The 23,499-nt window shown below is 44.3% G+C and overlaps 1 protein-coding gene across 7 annotated transcripts in view; it reads left to right on the forward strand.

Moving 5' to 3' along the window:
- Nucleotides 1-23,499, forward strand: part of LRRC7 (leucine rich repeat containing 7) — a 92,884-nt gene that overhangs the window by 44,876 nt on the left and 24,509 nt on the right. For 5 of the 7 annotated variants that reach the window (XM_057397183.1, XM_057397190.1, XM_057397187.1 and 2 more), the window contains exons 10-15: nt 2,175-2,304; nt 2,940-3,055; nt 11,048-11,117; nt 12,991-13,090; nt 13,724-13,848; nt 19,073-19,273. In XM_057397183.1, the coding sequence (XP_057253166.1) occupies nt 2,175-2,304; nt 2,940-3,055; nt 11,048-11,117; nt 12,991-13,090; nt 13,724-13,848; nt 19,073-19,273 (742 nt within the window). Of the gene's footprint in view, nt 1-2,174; nt 2,305-2,939; nt 3,056-6,619; nt 6,709-11,047; nt 11,118-12,990; nt 13,091-13,723; nt 13,849-19,072; nt 19,274-23,499 lie in introns of those variants that run through there. The other 2 variants (XM_057397186.1, XM_057397188.1) reach the window with 2 other exon arrangements.

A 23,499-nucleotide genomic window follows, 5' to 3' on the forward strand; every position in this document is an offset into this window, starting at 1 on the left:
GGGGTGACAAACACTGAGGAAGAAACAGTTGCTTGCCATTTAACCTTACTGTAACGGCAGTAGATGTGGAGCAGAAAAACAGGGGCAGAAGCAAGGAATGATGGCATTTGTGATGGGCCACCAAACTTGTATTCCGTGAGCTGAAGGAGCAGTGCAGCATCCATTTGAAGAAATTTTATATCCAGCCTAAGTTTTTAAGATATTCAGAGTTTTTATATGTGTATGTGTGTATATGATCAGAATATATATGCAATATCTCTGTATTTCATATATATGTGTATATATATATAGTAAATATATAATATATCTCTTCATCAGGGACTGTAGTGAACAGGACAAGGGGGAATGAGTTCAAACTTAAAGAGGGGAGATTTAGGTTGGATCTAAGGCAGAAGCTCTTCCCTGTGAGGGTGCTGAGGCGCTGGCACAGGGTGCCCAGAGAAGCTGTGGCTGCCCCATCACTGGCAGTGTTCAAGGCCAGGTTGGACACAGGGGCTTGGAGCAAGCTGCTCCAGTGGAAGGGGTCCCTGCCCATGGCAGGGGTCGGAGCTGGAGGAGCTTTAAGGTCCCTTCAACACAAACCATTGCATGCTTCTATAACATGTATTGTGCATATATATACTCCTCTGTGTGTTATTTGCACTAGCAGAGGGCAAACTGTTGATTCTTAGTCCCCAAAGTAAGACTGATAGGTAAGTGTTGCCTGATACCTTTTGTCTCCTGGGAAAAGCAAACCCCCCAGAGCATCCCAGGGGCTGAGGGCCTGGTAGAACAGGGTCCTGAAGGGCTGAGAAGCACTACTGGGGCTGTTCCATACCAGAGCAGCAGTGGATGGGCTGGTTCAAGCACTGATCGTCAGGTCAGACCTCTTTCTATTCCCAGCTTGACAGAATACAGGAAATACAATCTAGGGAAAGGGATACAAGACCAAAATGGAGATTTTTGAACTTGAGTGTCTGAAGATGTCTTTGGTCTGCTTTGTTTCAGTCCTTGCCATCCGATACCCTTTCAAGAGCACTTTCTAGCCAGCTCTCAGCATGTAAGAGAGGCGCATGCTGAGACAAAAGCCGTGTCCATCTACAAGAGGCTGATCACTGCATTTAGATCCCAGTTCATCTTTTTTGTCACCACTGATCTGTATTAGGATGACCTGAAACAGCCCAGTATCACTTTGGAGATGATGCATACATAGACTGCACAGCTATGCCTCATTTTCTCCCAGTTTAACTCCCTTAAAAGCAAAAAGCCCAAATAAACAAACAGCTGTCATTGATCTTGGCTGAGAATATTCATAATGTAATAGTAGCTGTTGTCCTTAGAAACAACAAGCACTTGAAAGAGATTTGATATTTTAAGTAGTAGCTGAAATTAGTCTTTGCTGCGAGGGATTCAGCTGTAACTGTAATGTAAGGGTGATATAGCTGTGGTGGTGGCAGTAGGTGGCTGGGCTCTGCTCCCAAGGAACAAGGGATGGGACAAGAGGAACCGGCCTCAAGCTGCCCCAGGGCAGGTTTAGATGGAGCTGAGGAACAATTCCTGCCCCAGAGGGTGCTCAGGCATTGGAACAGGCTGCCCAGGGCAGGGCTGCAGGCACCGTCCCTGCGAGTGTTCACACAGCGTGGAGGGGAGCCCTCAGTGCCATGGGGCAGCGGTGGCCTTGGCAGGGCTGGGAATGGTTGGACTGGGTGAGATTAAAGGGCTTTCCCAAGCTGGTTGGTTCCATGATTCTGTGATGTTAGGTGCCTCAGATTGAATGTACCCTGCAGGTAATTTCTGTGTCCCTTCCCTTTGCTCTCACCAGTGCTGTTGCTTTACCTGTTGCGTGTCTCTGTTGTTAAGTTGATAAACTTTTTGGTTTGATTCTTCTGCTGAGTAGGAATTGCCTTGTTCACTGTTTGAAGTAGTTGAAAAACACCCTCACTACAGAAAGTAAGACTGATGATGTGAGGAAGACAAGTGGTCTTTCTTAAACTGCCTCATTGGATAAGACTGATGAAAAGTGTTCCTAAAATCACATTATTATAGACTTTTAGGGAAATTTGCACGAAAAGTTCCTTCTTCAGGGCATGGTGTCTGTAACAGTGTGATGCTTTACAACTTTCAGAGGTTCTAGTTTGTTCATTTTTGTTATCTGGTCTTTGTACAGCATCTAACAAGTGTAATTCCTCTTTCAGTTTGTCTTTATTAGAAGAATTTGACTGCAGCTGTAATGAGTTGGAGTCTCTACCTTCCACCATCGGCTACCTTCACAACCTGAGGACTTTGGCTGTGGATGAGAATTTCCTTCCTGAGCTGCCCAGAGAAGTGAGAAGCTGATTCTGTTTAATTTACACCTTGAAGTGTTTGTGGTAGGGCCAAGATTTCATCCCTACTCAGACGAAACATCTCTTCAAGCAATTGCTTCTGCCCAGCGTGGAAGAAGCATGTTCTTACCTACTCAGAAGAATCATAGAACCATAGAATAGTTCGGGTTGGAAAGGACCTTAAGCTCATCCAGTTCCAACCCCCCTGCCATGGGCAGGGACACCTCACACTAAACCAGGTCACCCAAGGCTCTGTCCAACCTGGCCTTGAACACTGCCAGGGATGGAGCATTCACAACCTCCCTGGGCAACCCATTCCAGTGCCTCACCACCCTCACAGGAAAGAACTTCTTCCTTAGATCCAATCTAAATACATACTTAGATACTCAGTGCTCTTGCATACTCAATAGTGAAACAGTAAAACAATTGGTAAATTCATGTAAAGGTGAGAGTGTCCCTCAGGGTAGTGCAGGCAGCGCTGGCATTTCTCTGATGTTACTGGCTGAGGGAGGACATTGCTTTAGGACTACATTCTCTATTTGCTGTGTTTCTGGTCACCTCCCAACACCAAAGTTTAGTGGTAATGAATTTTGCCACAGCAGGGATCCTGATATCTTGGGTTTTCCACCCCTCTAGATCGGGAGCTGTAAAAACGTGACGGTGATGTCTCTGCGCTCCAACAAGCTGGAATTCCTCCCTGATGAAATTGGGCAGATGCAGAAGCTGCGAGTGTTAAATCTGAGTGATAACAGGTACAGTTCACATAATTCTTCTAAGCCACTGTGAGACTTTACTAATATAAGAATTATATTTATGATTATTTAAACTATAAGGAAAGAAACCTTGATTTATTTTCTTTAATCTCTGTGGTTTGGTCTTAGTTCCACTGCCAAACTTGAATGGGGCCAAGATCTGGGTTTCAGTGTGTTTTAACAGATTAAAGCCTGTTTACTTCTTTTATCTCCTGCTGTTTCCATGTGGAAGTGTGATATTTGGCTCCAAAATTGTATACAACTTTGTAATATTGAATGATTAAACCACTGTGACAAGCTGGTGCGTAGGGACTCATTAAATGCAGGCACACTGGCATGTTATCCTGTTATCCTGCCTCTGCTGAAAGCAAGAGAAAACTTTGTATCTCCTTCAGCAAAGGTTTTGGGAAAGACCAGGTTCCTCTTCACATGCTATTCCTGAGAAATGGAAACCTTAAGTGAGCCTTTCTTGACCCCCACCCCATGTCACAGATCAGACTTTTCCTTAAGTAGGATGTGCAAATGCTGTTTTGTTTCCAGTACTGTCATCCCTACTCGGTAAAAACCAGGGGAAGGACTTCCCACATCTGTGTCTATGTTCTGTCAGCAGTTTCACTGCTGAAATTTAAGCATAAAATACAAATGAAGTCATGTAGAAATCCCTGTAATATATTGGTTTGAAGTTATTTGCTTCATTCTGTTTGATGGTTTTCAGCATTGCAATTGTGTATCATAAAATACATGAGGTATGGACCAGAACACAAAGTTAAACTTTAGTTTGTGTCGAAACTGTCCAAATGCCAGAATCAAACCTTGGGTCATTGATCTGGGGTTTCAGATCCCAGTGCTTCCTCAGGGCCAGGGAGCACTGTCCCATCGGTCTGTCCCCACAGCAGTGTAGGTTTGTGCCTTTATCTCTACAGCCTTTAGTGTCAGTCAGGCTGGTGCCAGCATAGGCACTGAGGCTTCCCTTGACTGTTCTGCACCCATGTACCCTGTCCTGTCCTGCTGTGATCCTGTTGAGGTGCACAGTGATCTCGGATGCGTGCATGATACAGATGAGAGGAGCCTCTCACAGGCATGGTGAGGTTTCAGGTGATGTCTCCAGGGGCTGGTCCGCTTTGCTGTTGCATGGCCAGCACACAGGAGGAGGCACAGGGTGATGGAGAAGTGGGGAGGCAGCAGGACAACGCTGGTTTGGGGTCTTGGGGGACTTCAAGGAGTAGCACTGCAGGGTGTGTTTGCTGGCACATGAATCCAACCTGTCCTGGATCACTCTGACCTCTTTACAAACCTGTGCCATGAATGCGTGTTGAGGAAGCAGAAAAACTGTGTGGTTTTTTGTTTTGCTTTCTTTTTTTTTCCTTGTTTTTGGCCAAGTAACTTTCAAGCCAGGCCAGTTCCTGATTTCAGGCTCATGTCTTCATGTGTAATTGCTGAGAGGGAGGAGGTGGTTTACTGCTGGGATGAGGCACTGGAGGTGGTAGTACCAGGCAGGGCTTCCAACCAAGCTGACCTGACAGATGGATGCCACCAGAGCAGCAGCCCTGCTCCACCTTCCTTTGTCCCCATCTACCCAGCTCTAAGAGAGGATTGGGATTTCCACTGTGGAGGAAGGTAATTACCAGGGCCAGCATCCTGCTGATGTGATATTCCATGGGGTGGAATGGGCTGCTGCCCTTCCCACCCGCCCTTCAGTGCTGGCTGGTAGCCCTGCATCTGCCCTTACACTTGCTCAGGGCTCACTGGATGCATCACTGAGCTGATTTATCTCACTGAAAAAGGAAGAAGCAATCATTCTTGTGTTCATTTCATGACACTCTTTGTGGCTGAGTTCCTCACCATTGAGCCTGGCAAACATGAGAACAGGACCTTTGCCTGTTGGGGTGAGAAGTTGCTCTCTCAAGGCAACCTGAAAAGCTGCACAGCGAGATGTAAGCATTGAATAACTAGTGGGAGAGCAGAGTCTAGGCTAGGAGAGATAGGAGCTAACTCAGAATGAAGGCCTTCAGCCTTTAAACCTGCATGAACTGTCTCATGTGCTTTTCTGTAAGGGTTTGGGGAATAAATTTTTACTCTTCGTTGATACCCGTTCTGGCTGAGGTTAAATGTTTCCCTGCTGGGACACTGTGATAATGCTGCTGTTATGGACATCCCCATTTTAATGAAGTCAAAGTTTCAGTGTTTTGGCACCAGAGGCTTGGACAAAGTTCAGATACCATCTTAATGCTGGGGTTTTACATTGTTTTTACTTTTCTGGTTTCCCAGTTTCCCATTCATACCAGCATTAAGGCAATATCCATTCTTTCCCTGAATGAGTCCACATGTCCATGATAATAAGGAGCATACTTGGCCTCTGCTTGTTGCTAGGAACCTTTCCATGTCACTACACCAGTTTTGCCCCTCTGCTCTTTCTGCTTCACCTGTGACAGAGGAGGTAGAGCACCCCAGCTCTTCTCCTGGATGCCCCTTGGAAGAGGAGACAGACACACAAGCAGAACAGAAAGGCAGTTCTAGAGCCAGGGGTCCAGTGCATGTGCTTCACCCCATGGTGATGGGCTCCTTGGCATCTTTGCACTTTATTTCTCTCACAGAGGGCACAGGCTCTTGTCATGGATGTGTAATTTTACAAAGGGAACACAGTGCTTGGGTATCTGTCCCCTGGAGGTTCATCCCAGTGAATGATACCTCAGGGTCATCTACTTCATCACATGCCAGATTTCACCTCTCATGTGTAAGCTGTGGCTATAAATGGTGCACTTGTGTATCCATTAGCCTCTTACGCCGTTGTCTTTATCCCCATGACTCTGCTAGTAGCCTGGATGGACAATGATTTTGGCTACTACAAACTTTCACTCGTATTCAGTATCTCCCGAAGGCCCCCATCACTGTAAGATGGACTTTGCTATTGAAACTCACCAGAAGCTGATTTAATTCCAGGACATTCTTCAAATATTCACATTAGAATTCCATTTTAACCAGGGAAATAGACCCAGCTTTTCTTTCCCATGCCATACACTCTAAGGCTGTATCTATACTCCCCATCTCCATAGCTGGGAGTCCTTTCTCCTTTGATCTTTACAGGTCCAAACCTTTTCAACCCTCTTCATCTCTGGGAAATGCAATATTCTGTTGTCTCTACACATTAAAAGGCAGTGATGGGTTCAATCCTGACTTGCTGAAGGTGGAGCCTAAGGAGGGTTAGTGTGCAAGCACCCAGAGCTTGGGGAGCTTCACCTTCTGCAGTCAGGGAAGTTTTGGCTCCAGGTACTTGCAATGCAGCTACCTGGAGGTTCATCCTGGCCTTTGCCAGCCATAACACTATCTCCAGTGCTTCAAGAACCGATGCAGCATTTGATAAGTAGTTGAGCAGTTGCTACTTGTACAAAAGATACCAAGACCTCCCGCACGTAATGAGTCCCTGGGGGTAGCTGCTTGGATTCAGTCACTGTTAAGAGTACACATGGGATTCATTCAAACGATGTCTTACCAGTAACCGGTGTTCTTCACAATGTGTAGTCCACATATACATTTGTCTTCCATCTGCTTCTCCTCTCTCCTCAGAGTCCTTCCAGGTATGAGTCCTGTGATTGAGAGGTAGAATTGTTAGAATGTACATTTGGGCTACACTTCTCAAAGAGCATCGGTTACTGGTAAGTAACCTTTCTTTTAGTTTTAGATTGTGCTTAAAGAAGAGCTCAAAGAATCATCACCTTTCTGTATTTGCACTGCTTCTGTCCTGGGGTCAGAACTCAGTTGCTGCTCTGAATCTCACCCACAGAAGTTAGGCAAAAAAAGGTCCTAAGATGACATGACCCGTTCAAAACAAGGCTATTCCCTGGTGTACCTCTTCTTTTTCTGGCTAGATGTTCAATTGTACAGTATTGCTCATTGCCAAAGAGGTGGTCACTGCTGGCCATGTATGTCCACAGTGGTTTTATGAGCAGTATATTGATGGGTTAATATAAATCATGCTCTTTCAAACTTCCCCACTCTGAAAACCCTGTTATTACCGATTTGTTGAGAGCTCCCTTGGAGGACTGTCACAAACACAACTGTCTCTGGGCTCCGCTGGCTGACTGGTGATGCTGCTTGTAATGACCAGTTTTCAACATGTTTGCACATGAATTTTCCATGTTTGGTTTATTATTAAAAAGTCTTTCTGAATGCCACCGAAGTATGATGTGTGCATCGATGAATCTAGAAGGTATTTCCCATAAGCTCTTTGTACATTTATGTTACTCAGCGTAACAATCAGGGGAAACCTTTCCCGTCCTCTGAGCTGGGTTACTTAGCACATAACAAAAATGCAGTACCTGGTACAAATATGTAGTGGGTTATTTTGCAAAACTATGAGAAAAATAATTATTATCAGGACAGAGAAGTTCAAGTTATGTCCGTCAGGAGGCTTCAGCAAAAGCCAAGACCACCTTTGCCCCGTGAGACCCCTCAAATATCAACATTTGATGGTTTCTATATTTACGCAGCATCAATGACATTTTCTTTCCTTTGCTTGTGCCCCATGAATAATATTTTTAAAGTCTCTAACCGTTAAGAACGTAACAAATTATGCAGAAGGTATATTCTGGGATTAATGATGGAATTATATTGAGTTCCTCACTCCAGACCAGTGTAACACACTGATGTGTAGCTTCCCTGAGGTTGTGAAGTCATATGATACAGTGGTTTAACGTTTGGGGGTGTCATGTCAAAAAGTGTGCTGGGGTGGGTTTGATTTTATTCACCTGAGAACTTTGGGGGACATTTCTTCACCTTTTTTTTCTCACAAGAAAACATATTCAATGTGATGATTAAACACTATAAATGAGCATTGACATCTCAATTGTTTCCAGACTGTTACTGGGGACAGTTGTTTCCCTGCAAAATCAGTTGGTGCATCAAGATTTACCTTAAAAGAAGGATTTTTATTGATAACTTTAAAACATTTTCATTTGCCAGTAGCATATGTGATTTAACCTGTAGTTTAATTGAATTAGTATGAATCGTGGAATCCCAGACTGGTTTGGATTGGAAGGGGCCTTAAACTTATCCAGTTCCAACCCCCTGCCATGGGCAGGGACCCCTTCCACTAGAGCAGCTTGCTCCAAGCCCCTGTGTCCAGCCTGACTTTGAACGCTGCCAGGGATGGGGCACCCAGGTGATCTCTACAGCACTCAGAGTTTCCTTTGATTTGGCTATCACGGTTTCAGCTCTCTTTACAAACCAGTGTAAGAGATTGCAAACTGAACTTATTAGCCATGAAAACATTGCAGAGGAATGGAACTGTTGCTCATGCAAGGGAGCACACCCAGCAGGCACCAGTTGGAACTGGTGCCATTGTCCTGAACAATCAGAGGTACTGTTTTCCCGTGGACTTTATGTTTCAGGACATCATAGGGCTGGTGCCTGAAGGAAGGGTGTAGGCTCTGTGACCATGTTTCTGTCCATCCTGTTCCCCATCCTGACTGCTGCCCTTGCTCTGTCAAGCCTTCTGGTAGAGAAACGGCCCCCTGCAAAGGTCCTTTATTCAGGCTGGATAAAATACCAGTCGCAGTCAGAGCAAGTCAGTTTGGTACAGCCTAGTTTGCCTTTGATTTCTAAGTCAATTTGATTTGGCCATCTTCTTGATTAGCTATCTCTGCACCAATTAGAGTTTCATTTAGTTCTGTGAATATATTTTCCCTTAGATTGATAAAAATAATGACATACGTGGTTTTCCAAGCTGTCTAGTGAGGAGTTTCAGCATCTCAGCATAAAAGAAATGCTCTCTGTTGAACAGCACAGCCAGAAAGTTTTATTTCTCTGTACTGACTACAGATAATGTGCAAGAGCAATGGAAGCAGTGCAGATTAATTGCTTTTTCTCAGTTACTGATGAAAATTTCTCTCTTCAGAGGAGGCCAAATCCTTTACTGAGGATGATGGGAGCTAGCTCTTTGAAATCAGCAGGTTATGCTGATTTATAGCAAGTAGGATCTGGCCTAGAGGATGGAGAAGCAATCAACCTACGTCCATGCAGAACTAATGTTTGAGATCCTCTATAGCTGTGGTGTATCCTTGTTTTGACTGATGAAGCTGGAAAAACATTGATGTATTTCCCTTTCATGGTTAAACTAATGCAGTGTAAGTGCCAGTTATCAAGGGCCTTGTTTTGACCCAGGGTAGAGCATGAAATCACTTGGTAATTCATTTGTTGGCGAAGGTCAGAGTGCTTGCAGGAGCACTGGCAGTACAGATGAGGGTGAGATGTTCCTACAGCACATGATTTATGAAGCAGTCTTAGTTCTCAAAACCAAATTGCAGTTAGTCAAAGAGGCTGGGGCATATCTCGGCTGAGCATTTTCCAAAACCACCCATGATTTTGGGTGCCCTCATTCTTTGAGCTCTATTTGGGGATTTCTTCCTTTGAAGACTCCTTAAAATCTGGCCTTTTCAGATGCTTAAAAAGGGGTATCCAGGCTTACTGACGAAGAAGAATTAAAAATAACTAATTCTGCGTTTTGTTTGAGTATGGAAGTGGAAAACCAGCTTGGAGATCCCCTTGCCGCACACCATTTCTGGAGCAAGCTCACCAGCTTGGCTTCTCCCTTTGGTACACACTTCTCAACTTGAGTGCATTGAACCACCACCAGTAACACCTGCAGACAGAGGCTTCTGTTGAATTTTGAAACTTATGTTACTAGTACTGAATCCTAAAACGTATAGAAATAACGGTACCAATTGAAAAGCCAAAGTTCCTCTCTTTTCAGGCAGAAAAAAGCTCTGCATTAAACACATGGTTAAACACTATTTAAGAATCATTATGTTAACTATTAAAGCTTAAACTTGTAACCTGGGTATATAAAGAGTGTCCGTAGTGCACTGTTCCACAGCAATAACACTGAAATAACACTGTCTTCGGAGGTAATGACTTTGTGGTAAAAATACACCTACAAATTCCGGAATGGGCACAGTTTCAAAGCACTGCAGAGAGGCAGTGGTGGAAAAGCGCATGAGGTGCCTATGTCCCAAAAGTATGGGGAGGTTTTAATGTGCAGAAGGCTGCAGGAGTGGTTTTGGTGGTTTGATGGGAGATGGCAATGAATTATGATGAGGATGCCCTGCACGTGGGGCAGCACGATGCCACCCTTACCTGAGGTGTGAGTGAACAGCTCTGTAAGAGCTTTTCTTTCCGTAGCATGGGGTGTCTGACTCTCAGGAAAGGGCTTTTCCTCTTTTCTTGCTGTTAAATCACATTTAGCTTTTGTCTTTGTAGGCAGTCCTCTGGTCAGTCCAATTCTTCCTACAGTCCTCCAGCTCCTTCACTGTCCCTAACACTAAGATGGGTCAGTGTCAGTGTGTGGTCAGGACACTCTCGTGTTGGCACAGACCAAGATGTAAAAAGATGTTCAGAATTAGTGGGGAAAACCTGAGTGAAGCTTCCACAAGGATTAAGTCATCCTGTCCCCACTCCTACATTCAGATCACTCTTAGGAAATGCATTTACATGTATAACTGAAAGGGGTTTTTTTATTCCTGCTTCATTTAATTTTGGCATTTAGGTTCACTCTGAATATTTATAATATTTTAATCGTTTTCCTAACATTTCTGCAAAAAGGAATTTTCAGTAAGTTCAGATTATTTCTGTTCCAAAATGTAAATGTCCAATAGAAGGATTTCTGTTACCTGAAAACTGTCAGGTCTTTCCTCTAAGTCTCCCTGGGACCAAGATTTTTCCTGTTGGCTGCATTAGAAGCTGTAACTTTGGTTACCTTACAGCCAAGGCAAAATATTGGTATCTCCTTAACAGTTTTAGGGTATGATGTCAGTAGTTTTAGATTCCAAATCTGGAAGGCCTTAAATAAGCAATTGTATTTTCTTAAAAAGCGAGAGAATATAAAGAGATGGAATCAGAGCAATCTCAGCATGGTCAAGATAAACGTGCTACATACAGAGCTTTGAAAGAAACTATAGTGCAAATGGATTCATGCGGTTCCAATGTTATCGTTCACAGGCTGAAGAATTTACCCTTCACTTTTACAAAGCTCAAAGAGCTTGCAGCTTTGTGGCTCTCTGACAACCAGGTAATGACTTTGGGTACTCGTATTTTCTTCACTAACTCAGGGTCTTAGCCAGGGCTGGAGATGAAACCTGTAATTTAATACAGGATTGTAGGAGAATTTTACAAGTAGTTGCTCCCAGTCCGGCTTTATGCTTTCATATCAAGGTCTGGATTCCTCTGGCTGTCATTTATTAACTTGGAGAGATCCCCTCTGCAGGATTTATCACTTGCATTTAGCTAAGCTTCTCTGAGGCCAAAAGTACAAGGGGACGTTTTGTAAATAGGAATTCAAGAGGTAAGAATTCATTATCAAAATTTCCATCCTTTACTCCATCGGTGCCTCTTGTCATCTGCCTTTTCCCTTTCCCTTGTCCACGCTCCCATTGCTGCATACTTTAAACTCCATTAAAGTCAATGGGAGTTTAAATATGTAAAAGGTGCACCAGAACTCTGAGGCTTGTTTTGGAGAAAACTCTCATTTAAGTTCCTTTTACATTTAAGTTTGCCTTTCTTTGTTCCAAAGCTATGCGTTCTTTGGATTCTATTTTAAAACAAATGATGCAGCTTATGCAACACTGAGAAATGGAACGGTTCAACCAGCATCTCAGCACTGAAATAAGTCCCGACCCTCGCCAGGACTGATGGATAGAATCATTTTGCAACTCTATAATTTAACCCTAAATGGAGAAAACCTCCATTTGCACAAAGACACGTTTGACATTACCTAACAGGTTTTAATAATCTCAACACAGTCTCATAATCTCATTGTTCCCACTTTGCAATAACGCTCATAGTCAGGTATTACAGCTCTTTAGCTGCGGTTGATGAGGTTAATTCTTCAGGGGCCAGTTGTCATACTAGCAGAAATGAGTCCATCCTTTTATCCACATAAAAAAGCCCTCATGGAAGCAGAGCCCAGCAGATGGGGAGGTTCCGTTGTCCAGACATCAGATGACATTCCTGCTGACTCCTGGCCAGGGCACACCATTCAGCCAGGCCCTCACATCACAGCAAAGCCAAGAGCATGGCAGTCAGTAGATTTACACTGGTGCTGCTTACTGCACTGCTCCTTCTGTGTACTTCTTGATTCTATAGCTAAGCAAAAAATGTTACAGCTGGAGGGAGGGGAGATTAAGTGGAGGGGTAATAAAAAAGCACAGAACCCCAGCCTGGTTTGTGTTGAAGGGACCTTAAAGCTCCTCCAGCTCCAACGCCTGCCACGGGCAGGGACCCCTTCCACTAGAGCAGCTTGCTCCAAGCCCCTGTGTCCAACCTGGCCTTGAACACTGCCAGGGATGGGGCAGCCACAGCTTCTCTGGGCACCCTGTGCCAGCGCCTCAGCACCCTCACAGGGAAGAGCTTCTGCCTAAGAGCTCAGCTCAGTCTCCCCTTGGGCAGCTTCAATTCCCCCATTCCCCCTTGCCCAAAGCCCCTTACACCAGCTGAAGCAAGACACAGCAGTAACATCTCAATAGTCAGAGCGCCTCCATGTAAATTCTCCAGTATCTTGCACCAGTTCTGCCCTCAGATGAACTAATAACCATCATGAATCTTCTCCTCGTTAGCCCTAGCTTTAAATAGACCAGAGTGGGTGTTGTAACTGTGTAGCTGCAGCTCTGCTCCACTGGGCCTTCAGCTTCCTCCATGGAATGACTGAATGTGCAGTCAGTATTTCTGATAGATGGGCTTATTCTGTTGATCCTGGTAGGAATTCCAGAAGTGAGGAATGGGAGGGGAGGCTTTTCCACCAAAGTGATACGTGGTTTAGTCCACAGAGAAGTTTGTTTTCATGTGGAATTTCAGTTAATCTTGTATTTTCTATTTATCAAGTGCTAAATCTGCTCTCCACACATATGCTGTGAATTAACAGTTCTCTGTTTTGCCTTTCTGTGCAGTCCAAGGCCCTCATTCCACTGCAAACCGAGGCTCACCCCGAAACAAAGCAGCGAGTTCTGACTAACTACATGTTTCCCCAGCAACCCCGCAGCGATGAAGGTAAAACGCCATCAGCTCTGCCCACAGAGGCAGGAGCAGAGCTTGTGCAGATAGTGGAGGAAAGAGCAGCGGGAGGGAAAAGAAGGGGTTTCAGACCTGGTTCTGTGTGTGTGTGTCTCTTCTGACGCACAAAGCCGGTGGTGCACACATACCGGTGTGTGTTTTGTCATACCCAACGGAATCCTGTTTACAAATCCTTTACTCTCAGCCCATCAGATTTACATTTTCCTCAGCACTTCTCTACCGTCAGCAGAATGGCTTTGTAGGAACAATCTGAACTTGGGAATTGGGTGTGCATGGGACAGAAACGCTAAGATACTCCTTGCTGCCATGCAGATGGGCACGCGGTCAGAGCAGGCTCAACCTGCGGGGACACTGGACCCATCTGAAGGAGCTTTCATACATCCCTCCCCTCCAGACCTGCATCAAAACCCTGTTGCTCCCCATCGCTCTCACTTCAGTTTAAAGCTTAAGCACTGTTTGTAATGGGTTATGGGTTACTACTCTCACTTCCCCCCCTCAGCAGTTCTAAGGCAATAACCCAAGATGACAGGATCAACTAAGGGCATGTCTGTTAGATCATTTCCAGTCTTGTGCTGGGTGCACTAATGGCTCTTTGCAATTTAACTGTAGATTTCCAGTCAGACAGTGATAGTTTTAACCCTACTTTGTGGGAGGAGCAGAGACAGCAACGTATGACTGTTGCCTTTGAATTTGAAGAAAAAAAGGAAGAGGAGGAAAATGCAGGGAAAGTCAAGGTAAGTTCTATTTGATTTATTCTGGAATTCACATAGTATGGACAGGGTCCAAGCTGCAGATCTTGGATTGAGCTGGGTTTGAGTTCTAAATACCTAGAAAGTACTCATCACCGTGTTTGAAGTAGAGCGGTTGAGGAGGAATAGCATGACTGCTCTCCCTAAAGTTCACACCACCAATTCTGCTTTTGCTATTGCTGTCTAGACAGCACTGCTTCGCTTCCACATGTCAGCTAAGGCCCATAGCCCTCATGTTGGGTTCCTGCTGTGCAGGGTGTTTTGTCACGCAGACAAGGATAACCCAGAGGGTTGGGAGACTTGGAATTCCTGTCCCACCACCTGGTTCCTGAGAAATAATCAGATCACACAGGGGATTCCATGTTCCTCTCGAAGTCAGTGAGATCTTTGCAGCTTCACAGGGGTACATGGGGATGTGCAGTGGAGAGGGTCGGTCTCATCAGGTTTGTAACCTAACATAAATGAAGATCAAAACATGAGTATCCTCCTCCAGTTATGTGAAATCAAGGTAATTCCAGAGGTTTCAGTAGAGTCCATAATCATAAAGCTTGTCAGAAGGACATTAGCTACATGCATATGGCATGAAAATTTCCATTTCTTGAATAATATAGAGGAATTACCCCAGATCAAATGCTTAAACACTGCACATTTTTACCTGTGGGAAGATACCCAACATCAAATGTATTGCCAGGGACAAAAATCCTGTGAGGAGGTTTAAAGCGTATTTTCCTTTTCAAATGAGCAATACCATTATTAACAGTTATTTAACATCCCATTTAGATCTTCTTGGAAATCTTGGATTTTTCCTTTTTAGTATTCTTCCCAATCAAGGAATTTTCATCCAACTCTTGTAACCAGGGATAACAGACTCTGCTGCTTTAATAAAGCAGAGAATGAAGCCCAAACACAACCTTTGCCTCACAATAAAGGGATTAAACTGAAAGTGTACCCCAGATGAATTGCCCGTTTATGGGTCATATAAGGAAAACAGCATCTGGGAATCTTTGCAAGATGATAGAGGAATTTAATTGTATTGTATGGTATTTGCTAGTGTTAGTTTAAATATTGGAATGTAATGTATGAATTACATCACTTAGCCGTTTGGGGTTTAATATATTTCAGAACACTGTGAATGGCTGAAACAAATGTCTCCTCTGAGTAAACTGTGTAGAATCAGTAACTCCTTCATGCACTGAGCTGTTCCCCTACGTCAGTTCAAATGCTGCCATCTGCTGCATGGAGAGCAGGGAAGCAGAGGCACAGCACCACGCTTCCAGGTTTCCTGGAAACAGGACTTAGCAAGAATAGCTGGCCCGTGGCCATGCTGCGAGCAGATGTCTCTGTGTGGTGTGATCCCAGGCCCTGGAGCTGTTGGGGGTGCAATGGATGCTCTTACCTGTAGTAGTGGTGGCTCTTACCTGTTCTCCCTCTCATCCATAGGGAGTGGGCATTAACCAGTGTTGTAGACCGTGAGTCTGTTTCTGGATGAGATTCTTCTATTCCCACATAAAATCCAATGTTCCTCTCCTCCAAAATCAGAGAATCATGGAATGGTTTGGGTTGGAAGGGAGCTTAAAGCTCCTCCAGTTCCAACCCCCTACCACGGGCAGGGACACCTTCCACTAGAGCAGGAACCCCATCCAAACTGGCCTTGGATAATGATCCTAATGTCTTCTCATCAGTTCAAACCACTAAACTCTGCAGCTGATGCTGTACTTATTGCTTAGATGGAGCAGAATTATTAAATGAAAAGCGAAGCAGGGAGCTAGGAGCTGATCAGGTATTTTCTCCTGTCTGTGTACCTTGAAGAGAGCTTCTCTCTTCTCTGATACCTCACTGTGTGTACCCAGAAATACCTGCAGTGGGTAAAAACTGTGAGTAGAGACCTAATTCTGTTCAAACCTGGGAAATCTCGCCAGGCTGTGAAAGGATTTCCCATTGGAGGTGTGGGGGGGATTTTCCCTATCATGGAAAAGAGCCTTTTTGCCCAAGCCATGAAAAAATGACCTCAAAATCAGTGACTATGAATAAGATAGAAATGTTTATTTGCATCCTTCTGGTGTGTGCATGCTCTTTCCCAGCAGTGTCAGTTCAGCTCTTGTCATAGTTTAACCCAGCCGGCAACTCAGCCACTCAGTCTCTCTCTCACCCCCTCCTCTCCTTTCCTCCCCTCCTCTTCCAGAGGGATAGGGAGGAGAATCTAAAGAATGTAACTCCCACGGGTTGAGATAAGAACAGTCCAGTAACTGAGGTATAACACAAACCACTGCTGCTACCATCAGTGATAACAATGATAAGGGAAATAACAAGGGGAGAGAATACAACTGCTCACCACCAGCCAACCGATACCCAGCCTGACCGAGCAGTGATCTAACCCTTCTGGGTAACTGCTCCCAGTTTACATCCTGGGCATGACATGCTGTGGTATGGAATACCTCTTTGGTCAGCTTGGGTCAGGTCCTGTCTCTGCTTCCTCCTGGCTTCCCCTCCTCCCTGGCAGAGCATGAGACTCAGAGTAAACATTACTGAGCAGCAACTAAAACCATCGGTGTTATCAGCGCTGTTCCCAGGCTGAAAGTCAAAACCACAGCACTGCACCAGCTGCTGAGAAGGAGAAAAATGACTGCTGCTGCTGAACCCAGGACAGCTCTAGATACAAATGAGCATGAGGGTGTTGTAAGGAGTTGACCGAGCTGTCCATCAGCCTGTGAGTAGAGGTAATTGCTTGAACCTTCTGAGGACTCAGTGTGTGTCACACCATCCCGGTGTGGCCATAGGTCAAAGGGAGGTTTTAACATGTATGTTCTTAGCAGTTTTACCTGACCTTTATGGGATGAATTTGAAGGTTAATTTAAACTGTCACCAGGCAGTAACCACAGACATCAGTGGTGTTTTCTAGCATGCAGTTTTCACTTTTGATCTTTCCTAGCTGAAACTGAACTCTCAGCCAGCTATAGGTTAAAGCAGATTTATTTGGTAACCAAAATTGCTCAGTAGCTTCTTCCATCAAGAATTTTGAACTTGAAAATTCTCTTTCAGGGTCATGCTTCTTTTGATACAGTGTTAAACAAGCGAGAGCTGTGTCGACAGGGAGTACAGATTTCCTCTAATGATAAATCTAAATCACTGATCAAAATATCTGCATTCAGTGGCTATCCCCCCTTCCACCGCTGCCACGTGAGACGTTCACTGTTTAATATTAATACAGTGGTACAAAACTCTTGCTGAAATCCCTGCCTGTGACTTGTCTATCTCAGGAAAACCTTTCAGTTAATTCTTCCTTGCCTAGTACAAGTGAGAACTCGCCCTGTGGCTTGGCTTTTAGCAGGCTGTCTGCAGACCTTACCCTTCAATCACAGTCCTAATCCTGGGAAAAAGCAGTTGCCTCATTAGGCCATGTGGAAACAGGATTTCTTTCAACCGTAAATCAACCAGAGCTTTAGTAACACTTTACAGACTTAATTTATTATTTTCTGTTGAAATTCCTTCTCGACATATGGCATCACAGTCATACATTGTAACATTTTATGTTAAAGTCATGTCAGAATCAATTCTCTGTACTGTTTATTTGGTTGTGGTTCAGAATCGTATGCGAGTATTTCATACAGTTTTATTTTCCAAATCGATCATGCTTTTGCTTCTAAACTCTTCCTATGAACAGCCCGTGCTCATTGGAATCCCAAATTACATTTTTCCCTGCTCTTTAGGAATTTAAATTCCAGCAGCTATAACAGTGAGCTATCAAAAGTAAGCTCCCCTGGCTGATCTTACATACACAATGAGGCAAAAGCTTCTTTGTAGTAAACGCTTCCCAACACTTATCACATTGTAAATGTGGGGTGATTTCAACTTTCACAGCCTCATAACTGGGAGCAGTTATCCTGGCGTGCACTGGGAGCTGGAAGTTTACCCCGTTTAAGGATTTTATTGCATTTCCACCCCACATTCAGGCGCTCAGAGAGCACTGGGCTCAGCCAGCACCAGCTGTGTTTCAGCTGCCTGTGTGTGGTGGCCAGTGCATGTGCTCAGCCTTGCTGCTCCACAGGGTGGGCTTTCTGGTGCCCCTGTGAATCCCACGTGAAGCCACAACCATCTTTCATAGCTTTGGTGGACATAGGACAGGTTTGCAGTGGGGAGGGCAGGAGATGCTCTTGAGGAGCAGAGGACCCTTTGCTGAGAGGGAAGCATCTGTGGTAGGGCTCAAGGGACAGACCTATAGGTGCCCACACTCTCTGTGCAGCCCAGGCAGCCTTGCCAAGGTAATGCTTTGTTTGGATGTACACTTCAGTTTCCTCAGCATCTCTTCTCATGACGGGGTGGGATGACGTTCAGCAGACCAAATAGGTCCGTAGTGCAGGAGGTGTACGGAGAGGTCAGCATCACGTGTGTCATCTGTCCTGCTTGGATCGCTGCTGATGTGGGCATTTGCTGCACCATCTCCTCAGAGCAATTTGCTGGCAGTGTGATGTCTTTGCAGGTGATGGGATGGGGTGACGGCACCCAGGGGCCTTCTCAGCTGCTCCTCCCCCTTCCCTCGGCCCTGAGATTTTGTTGAGTTGTCTTCAAATTAGCATCGCTTTGCACTTGGGGAATACGATGTTTCTCTGCTTCTGAGTGATAAAAATTATAGATGTAAATGTGGAGCTTTCGGGCAAATCTGTAGGTCTGTCAGTCACTCGAAGCACCATTTGGGTGACTTCTCTGTCGTGGTTTGAGTCTGTTTTCTTGTATGAGAAAAGAGTAGGACACACTTGTACAACAAAGAGCAAATAGCTCCCGGTAGATCAGAGTCTGTTCTCAGCTGCCATAGATAATTCAGATGAATTCAGAACACTGAACACAGTTATAATTAATTCTGCATTTACACCAGTGCTGTTTTTCAAAGGTGTGGTTTAATATGTCAGTACTCTCAAGCAAAATGTACAATTAAACTACAGTACTCCCACAGGGCACAAGATGGGCTTATAGGGAATCATTCCCATCCATTATTTTATGTCACTGAAATTCCATTACAGGTTGACATAGTGTAACCGAGAGCAAATTTCAGTACAAAAGCTCCATGAAGATAGCTGTTTGCAGCACATTACCTCAAAGAGATAATTAAAGATTCGAGGGATTTGCACTTAGCCATAGTACTGTAACCATGGTTTTCGTTTGCATGCTGTTTTCATTTTGTATTTGTGCTTTAATTCTTTTTATGAATGTTCAGGTTGAAATAAATCTAAAACGTTATCCCACTCCATACCCGGAGGATTTAAAGAATATGGTAAAATCAGTTCAAAATCTGGTGGGCAAAACAAGCCATGGAGTACGGCCTGAGAACGCAGCACCAACCGCCAACAGTGACCAAACTGTGAAAGACAAGTATGAGCACAAGTGGCCCATGGCACCAAAGGAGATTTCAGTGGAGGTAATGTAAAAGGATCGTTGTTCCTCTCCAGAGTTCAAAATGAGGTTCTCACATAACTCCCTCCAGTGATATGCTGCATCTGCTGTGAACTTCATGCCTAAGAGCTCCTCGTTTCATTCTGTAACTTGTAATTTAGGTTTATATCCCGTCTCTGGTTTTTCCAAAACTCCGCAGTTGATCAGACTGAATTTTGGGGTTTAAATCTACTTAGATCTGAATTTAGCTACTGATACATACGAGCACTGTCCTAAATTGTAGGGATATGACTTGCAGATTAGGAGGAGAATGGGCCTGGTCATCATTCACATCTCAGACTTCAGTAAGTGCATTTCTGTGTCAGATATGTTGCAGGCAAATCAGTTTGTTCCATCTGACCTCACGATGCTATTAGGTTCTGCTGCTTCTATTCACGCTGTGTTAGTGGATAGATAGCCAGGGACCTTGTCGCAAGCGAATGGAGTCAGCAGGAGGGCTGCTTCAGCCGCAGGGAGCTTTAGATCAGGTTTCCCCTGCACGGAGGGGACTTAAAAGAGGTTGCAGAATATAGCCCTTGGTATGTTTGCCAGTGTGTGTGTAGTAACAATATCTTCACTTGTAACGTGAATGCAGTCACTGAAAGGTGAATTCCTGAGCGCTGCAGTCTTGTGCAAAGCTGCTACGAGCAGCTGAAGCTTCAGCTCAGCGGGCACCTACTCATTAAGGTTCACACTAATGACTTGCTCTGCGCAGGCACAGTTTGTAACTAAGGGGAATCTCTTACCCTGGCAGCACGCACTCGTAGTTTAAAAGCTCGGGCAGGTCTACAAGAGCACCTTGAAAATCTTGATGAAGTCTTCATGTTGAAAAGAAAGAAATGAGGAAAAGAAATGATCACATTAACTTGTCACTCCTCTGCTAGTTACACATTATGCTGAATTCATTGTCCTTGAAATATCCCTGGCTCTGGCTCGTTGTGTGTGCAGGAATCTTTCTTCCTCAATTCCCCATAGCCTCAACGTGGGTTGGCTGTTCTTCCATATTCAGCAGTTGCTGTAGCTGCTCTGTCAGGGCCTTGTGTTTCATTTACACTGCATTTCCTAGGAAAAAAAACCAGGCAAACTAAAATTGTAAGTTTTCTCTTCAAGATGGCTTCAGAAGACTTTCTTCAAATCTAGGCACAGTTTTGATTAGTCCTTCAAGCTAAAATACTGCAATCATTCATGTTTTTATCTAGATTTGAAATCCTAAATTCCACCGTTATTCCTTTCGACTCTTTAAATCCTTTCTTACTGGTAAATCTGGCCTTTGAGCCAGCTTATGACCTGTGGTGTGAGCATCGACGTGTTCTGCTGTTGTTGCTGAATACATGCAATGGACTTTGTATCATGTCACTTTTGAACTTCAATATTCTTCCCAGCTTTCTGCAGGTTTGAATTATCCCTGCTGTGAACATATTACCTCTGTGGCATTTGGATCAGTGTTGTCTGACAAAGACATTGGGTGGTTGGTCTTGTGGCTGTGGTTTCAGAAGGAGGTGGCTGCACTGATTTACTACAGCCTAAACTAAATGTTTAGTACAGTTCAACTGGATGTTCAATTGTTAAACTAAAACGTTACTGAGCCACAGAAGTGTCTTGTGCTTGCACAGTGAAGCCTCTGTTATGGAGGTGTAAGGAGCAAGTAAATTGCAGAAACACCATAAAATACTATAGTTACTGTGAGATGCTTGTGTTATGCAGCTGTTTTCTAACACAGAAAAGGGTGAAGGCAAATTTCCTTCTTACATTTCATTCTTTGACAACAACGCATTCCCTTTTGCAACAGGAAGATAGTCCTGTCTGGTTTTCCTGGGAATGTTCATGGGCATCACAGAAAGCATTCTATAAAAGCAGTTGAATTGCTGAAGCGGCTGCAGTAACTCCTGAAGTGCAATTAAATGATGTGATTGAAATTTCCTACTGAAATTGCTACCATGAGCAACTGATGTAAGCTCATGGCTATTGCCAGCAGACAAGTGAAGATGTATTTTTTCATCTTCTGATATTGTAATAGTGAAGATGGTGGGACTTTATCAAGATCTTAATATCCCTGATACTCAGTCGAGACTAGTATCATAGAACACCAGGGCGGAAGGGACCTCTAGGACCATCTGGATTAGTTGCACAACTACCTCCTCAACTAAAGAAGAGAAAAAAGTGTTTTTGTCATTCACGCAAGTAACGGCACTGGGAGGATGTTGTGGCTGTAAAACAGGATGCTGCATGCATTTTGCTCTCTTTGGCTTCCTGCGTGAGGATAAAGAGGAGGTATGAGAAGCTGGGAAAAGGGCGAATGATTTTGTGAATAATATTATCATGATTTCAGTTATAACACGTTAAATAAAACGTAATTAAGCTCCATTTGCTTTGCAGATAATTAGGAGACATGATCTCAAGCCTCGAGTTAAATGCAGTTTGAAACTGCAGGTGTGTTCTGATGTAGATTTAGGCTGAAGACAGTTTCTAATAACAAGGAAATTTGATTTCAGGTGCACTGCTCACTTTTCATGCTCAGAGGCCAAAGCTGGTTTCTTTTCTGATCACTTTTGGTTTTCCTTGCAATTAATTTACACATCTCTTCACAAAACTGTCTCTACATAAGTAAAGGAAGCATTAGAAATGAGTAAGAAGCTGCATTTCAACCCCCCTGTGTCATCCTCCACCTGCAGTTCTAATGGGCAAACAATCTCTTGTATTAAAATAACCATCTTCATTGTCCTAAGAATGAATGTCCTGATGTCTTTTATGTTGCAAGATGTGCATTTTGGACAAAAGAGAGCCTGGAATAACTCAGTGTGTTGTGTAGCCATTCCGTGAGAAACAATGAGAAATACCTCAAATCAGCTTTCAATCAAGATCTTTGTAGTTTTGGTATTCTTGAGATGTATGGATTGAGAAATAAACTGGAAATACTTCTGTATAACTCTCAGCTTTGGACCAAACCAACCTCTTCCTAGTCCAGCCTACAGCATTCCACCCTCTGTGTTAATTCCAAGCAGGCCTACTAATACTGTGTAAAAAGGAGAGACTGTTACTCTTGAAGTGATCCAATACAGATCCTAGTGGTAGGAGCTAGAAGAATATGGCCTGAGCTGTATGGGATCTTCTGGCACCTTCATCTCATCTCAGTCAGCATCAGACCTTGATCCTTCTAACTGCTGACCTTGTCACTGTGTGGGTTTGGGCTGTGGGGTTTGTTCCCCCAGGATGCCTGGCTTCCCTTGATACAGTCCATGTGGCTACCGTGGGAGCTGTTTTCCACTAATGAGATGTGCCATGACAGGCTCTCCTGGTTGGGAGAGGAATATGTGCTACAGTTTTGGCTTGTATCTGCTTTAAGCCCATGTCTTGATGAGCTCTTTGCAGCAGAATTACCTGTATTTTACCAGGAATCAGAAATATCCTCATTATGGCAGCTTGGGTTTCTCCGCAGCACAAAAGAGCTTTACTGAGGTTATGCCCTTGTCAAAGGAGGAAGAAGGTAATGATTTCCTCATCTGGAGGTCTGGCTCACAGGAGACCTTCCTTCAGATAGGATGGCAAATGTCTTTAAGTTCATTTTCAGTTACTTTGACTTCTGCCTGACCTTATCTCGGTGTCTGGATTGGAGGGGCATTATTCAGGGCTGTCTCCAAGGTACAGCTGCCTTCCCTAAAAGAGATTTCTTGACCCCATGAGGCTACTGCTCTGCACGAGGATGCAGGAGGTGTGGTGTTCCATGTCTAGGCATGGCATCTGTGCACTTGTACACACAGCGCACGGACACGAGATGTATGCAGTTGGGTGCAGTTCCATCAAGACAGAGAGCAGCAGAAGCTTGTTTCCTCCACAGATGAGAGACTGCAATTCACAAATCAAGGTGTTGCAACTCAGGGCAGTGCTGGGACTTCTGTCCTCACAGTGAAGCCCACGTACAGAGCTGGACAAGAGCCTCTCCGTGTCTGCAACTGAGGGTGGTCTTGGAAGGTCCTCTGCAGTACATGACTGATGACTGGTTGGATAAGGTCTGTTTATGAAGCTCTGCAGTTTGTCTTCGTGGAATCCTGACCGGGTCAGCTAACAGGCTTACCCAGATGAGACCGAACTACTGGAAATGGGAATTTTCAGTCTAAACTGCACCTTTGTAAACTGGGGATCTCTAACTTTGGTTTCTTTGGTGATGGGTAATTCTGGTGAGTTCCTGGGTGCCTCGCCTTGGCTGTATTTCTG

The sequence above is a fragment of the Pezoporus wallicus genome, unplaced genomic scaffold (assembly GCF_028554395.1).
Source record: "Pezoporus wallicus isolate ANWC-B61680 ecotype Strahan unplaced genomic scaffold, APGP_CSIRO_Pwel_v1 contig_13313, whole genome shotgun sequence".
Lineage (NCBI taxonomy): Eukaryota > Metazoa > Chordata > Aves > Psittaciformes > Psittacidae > Pezoporus > Pezoporus wallicus.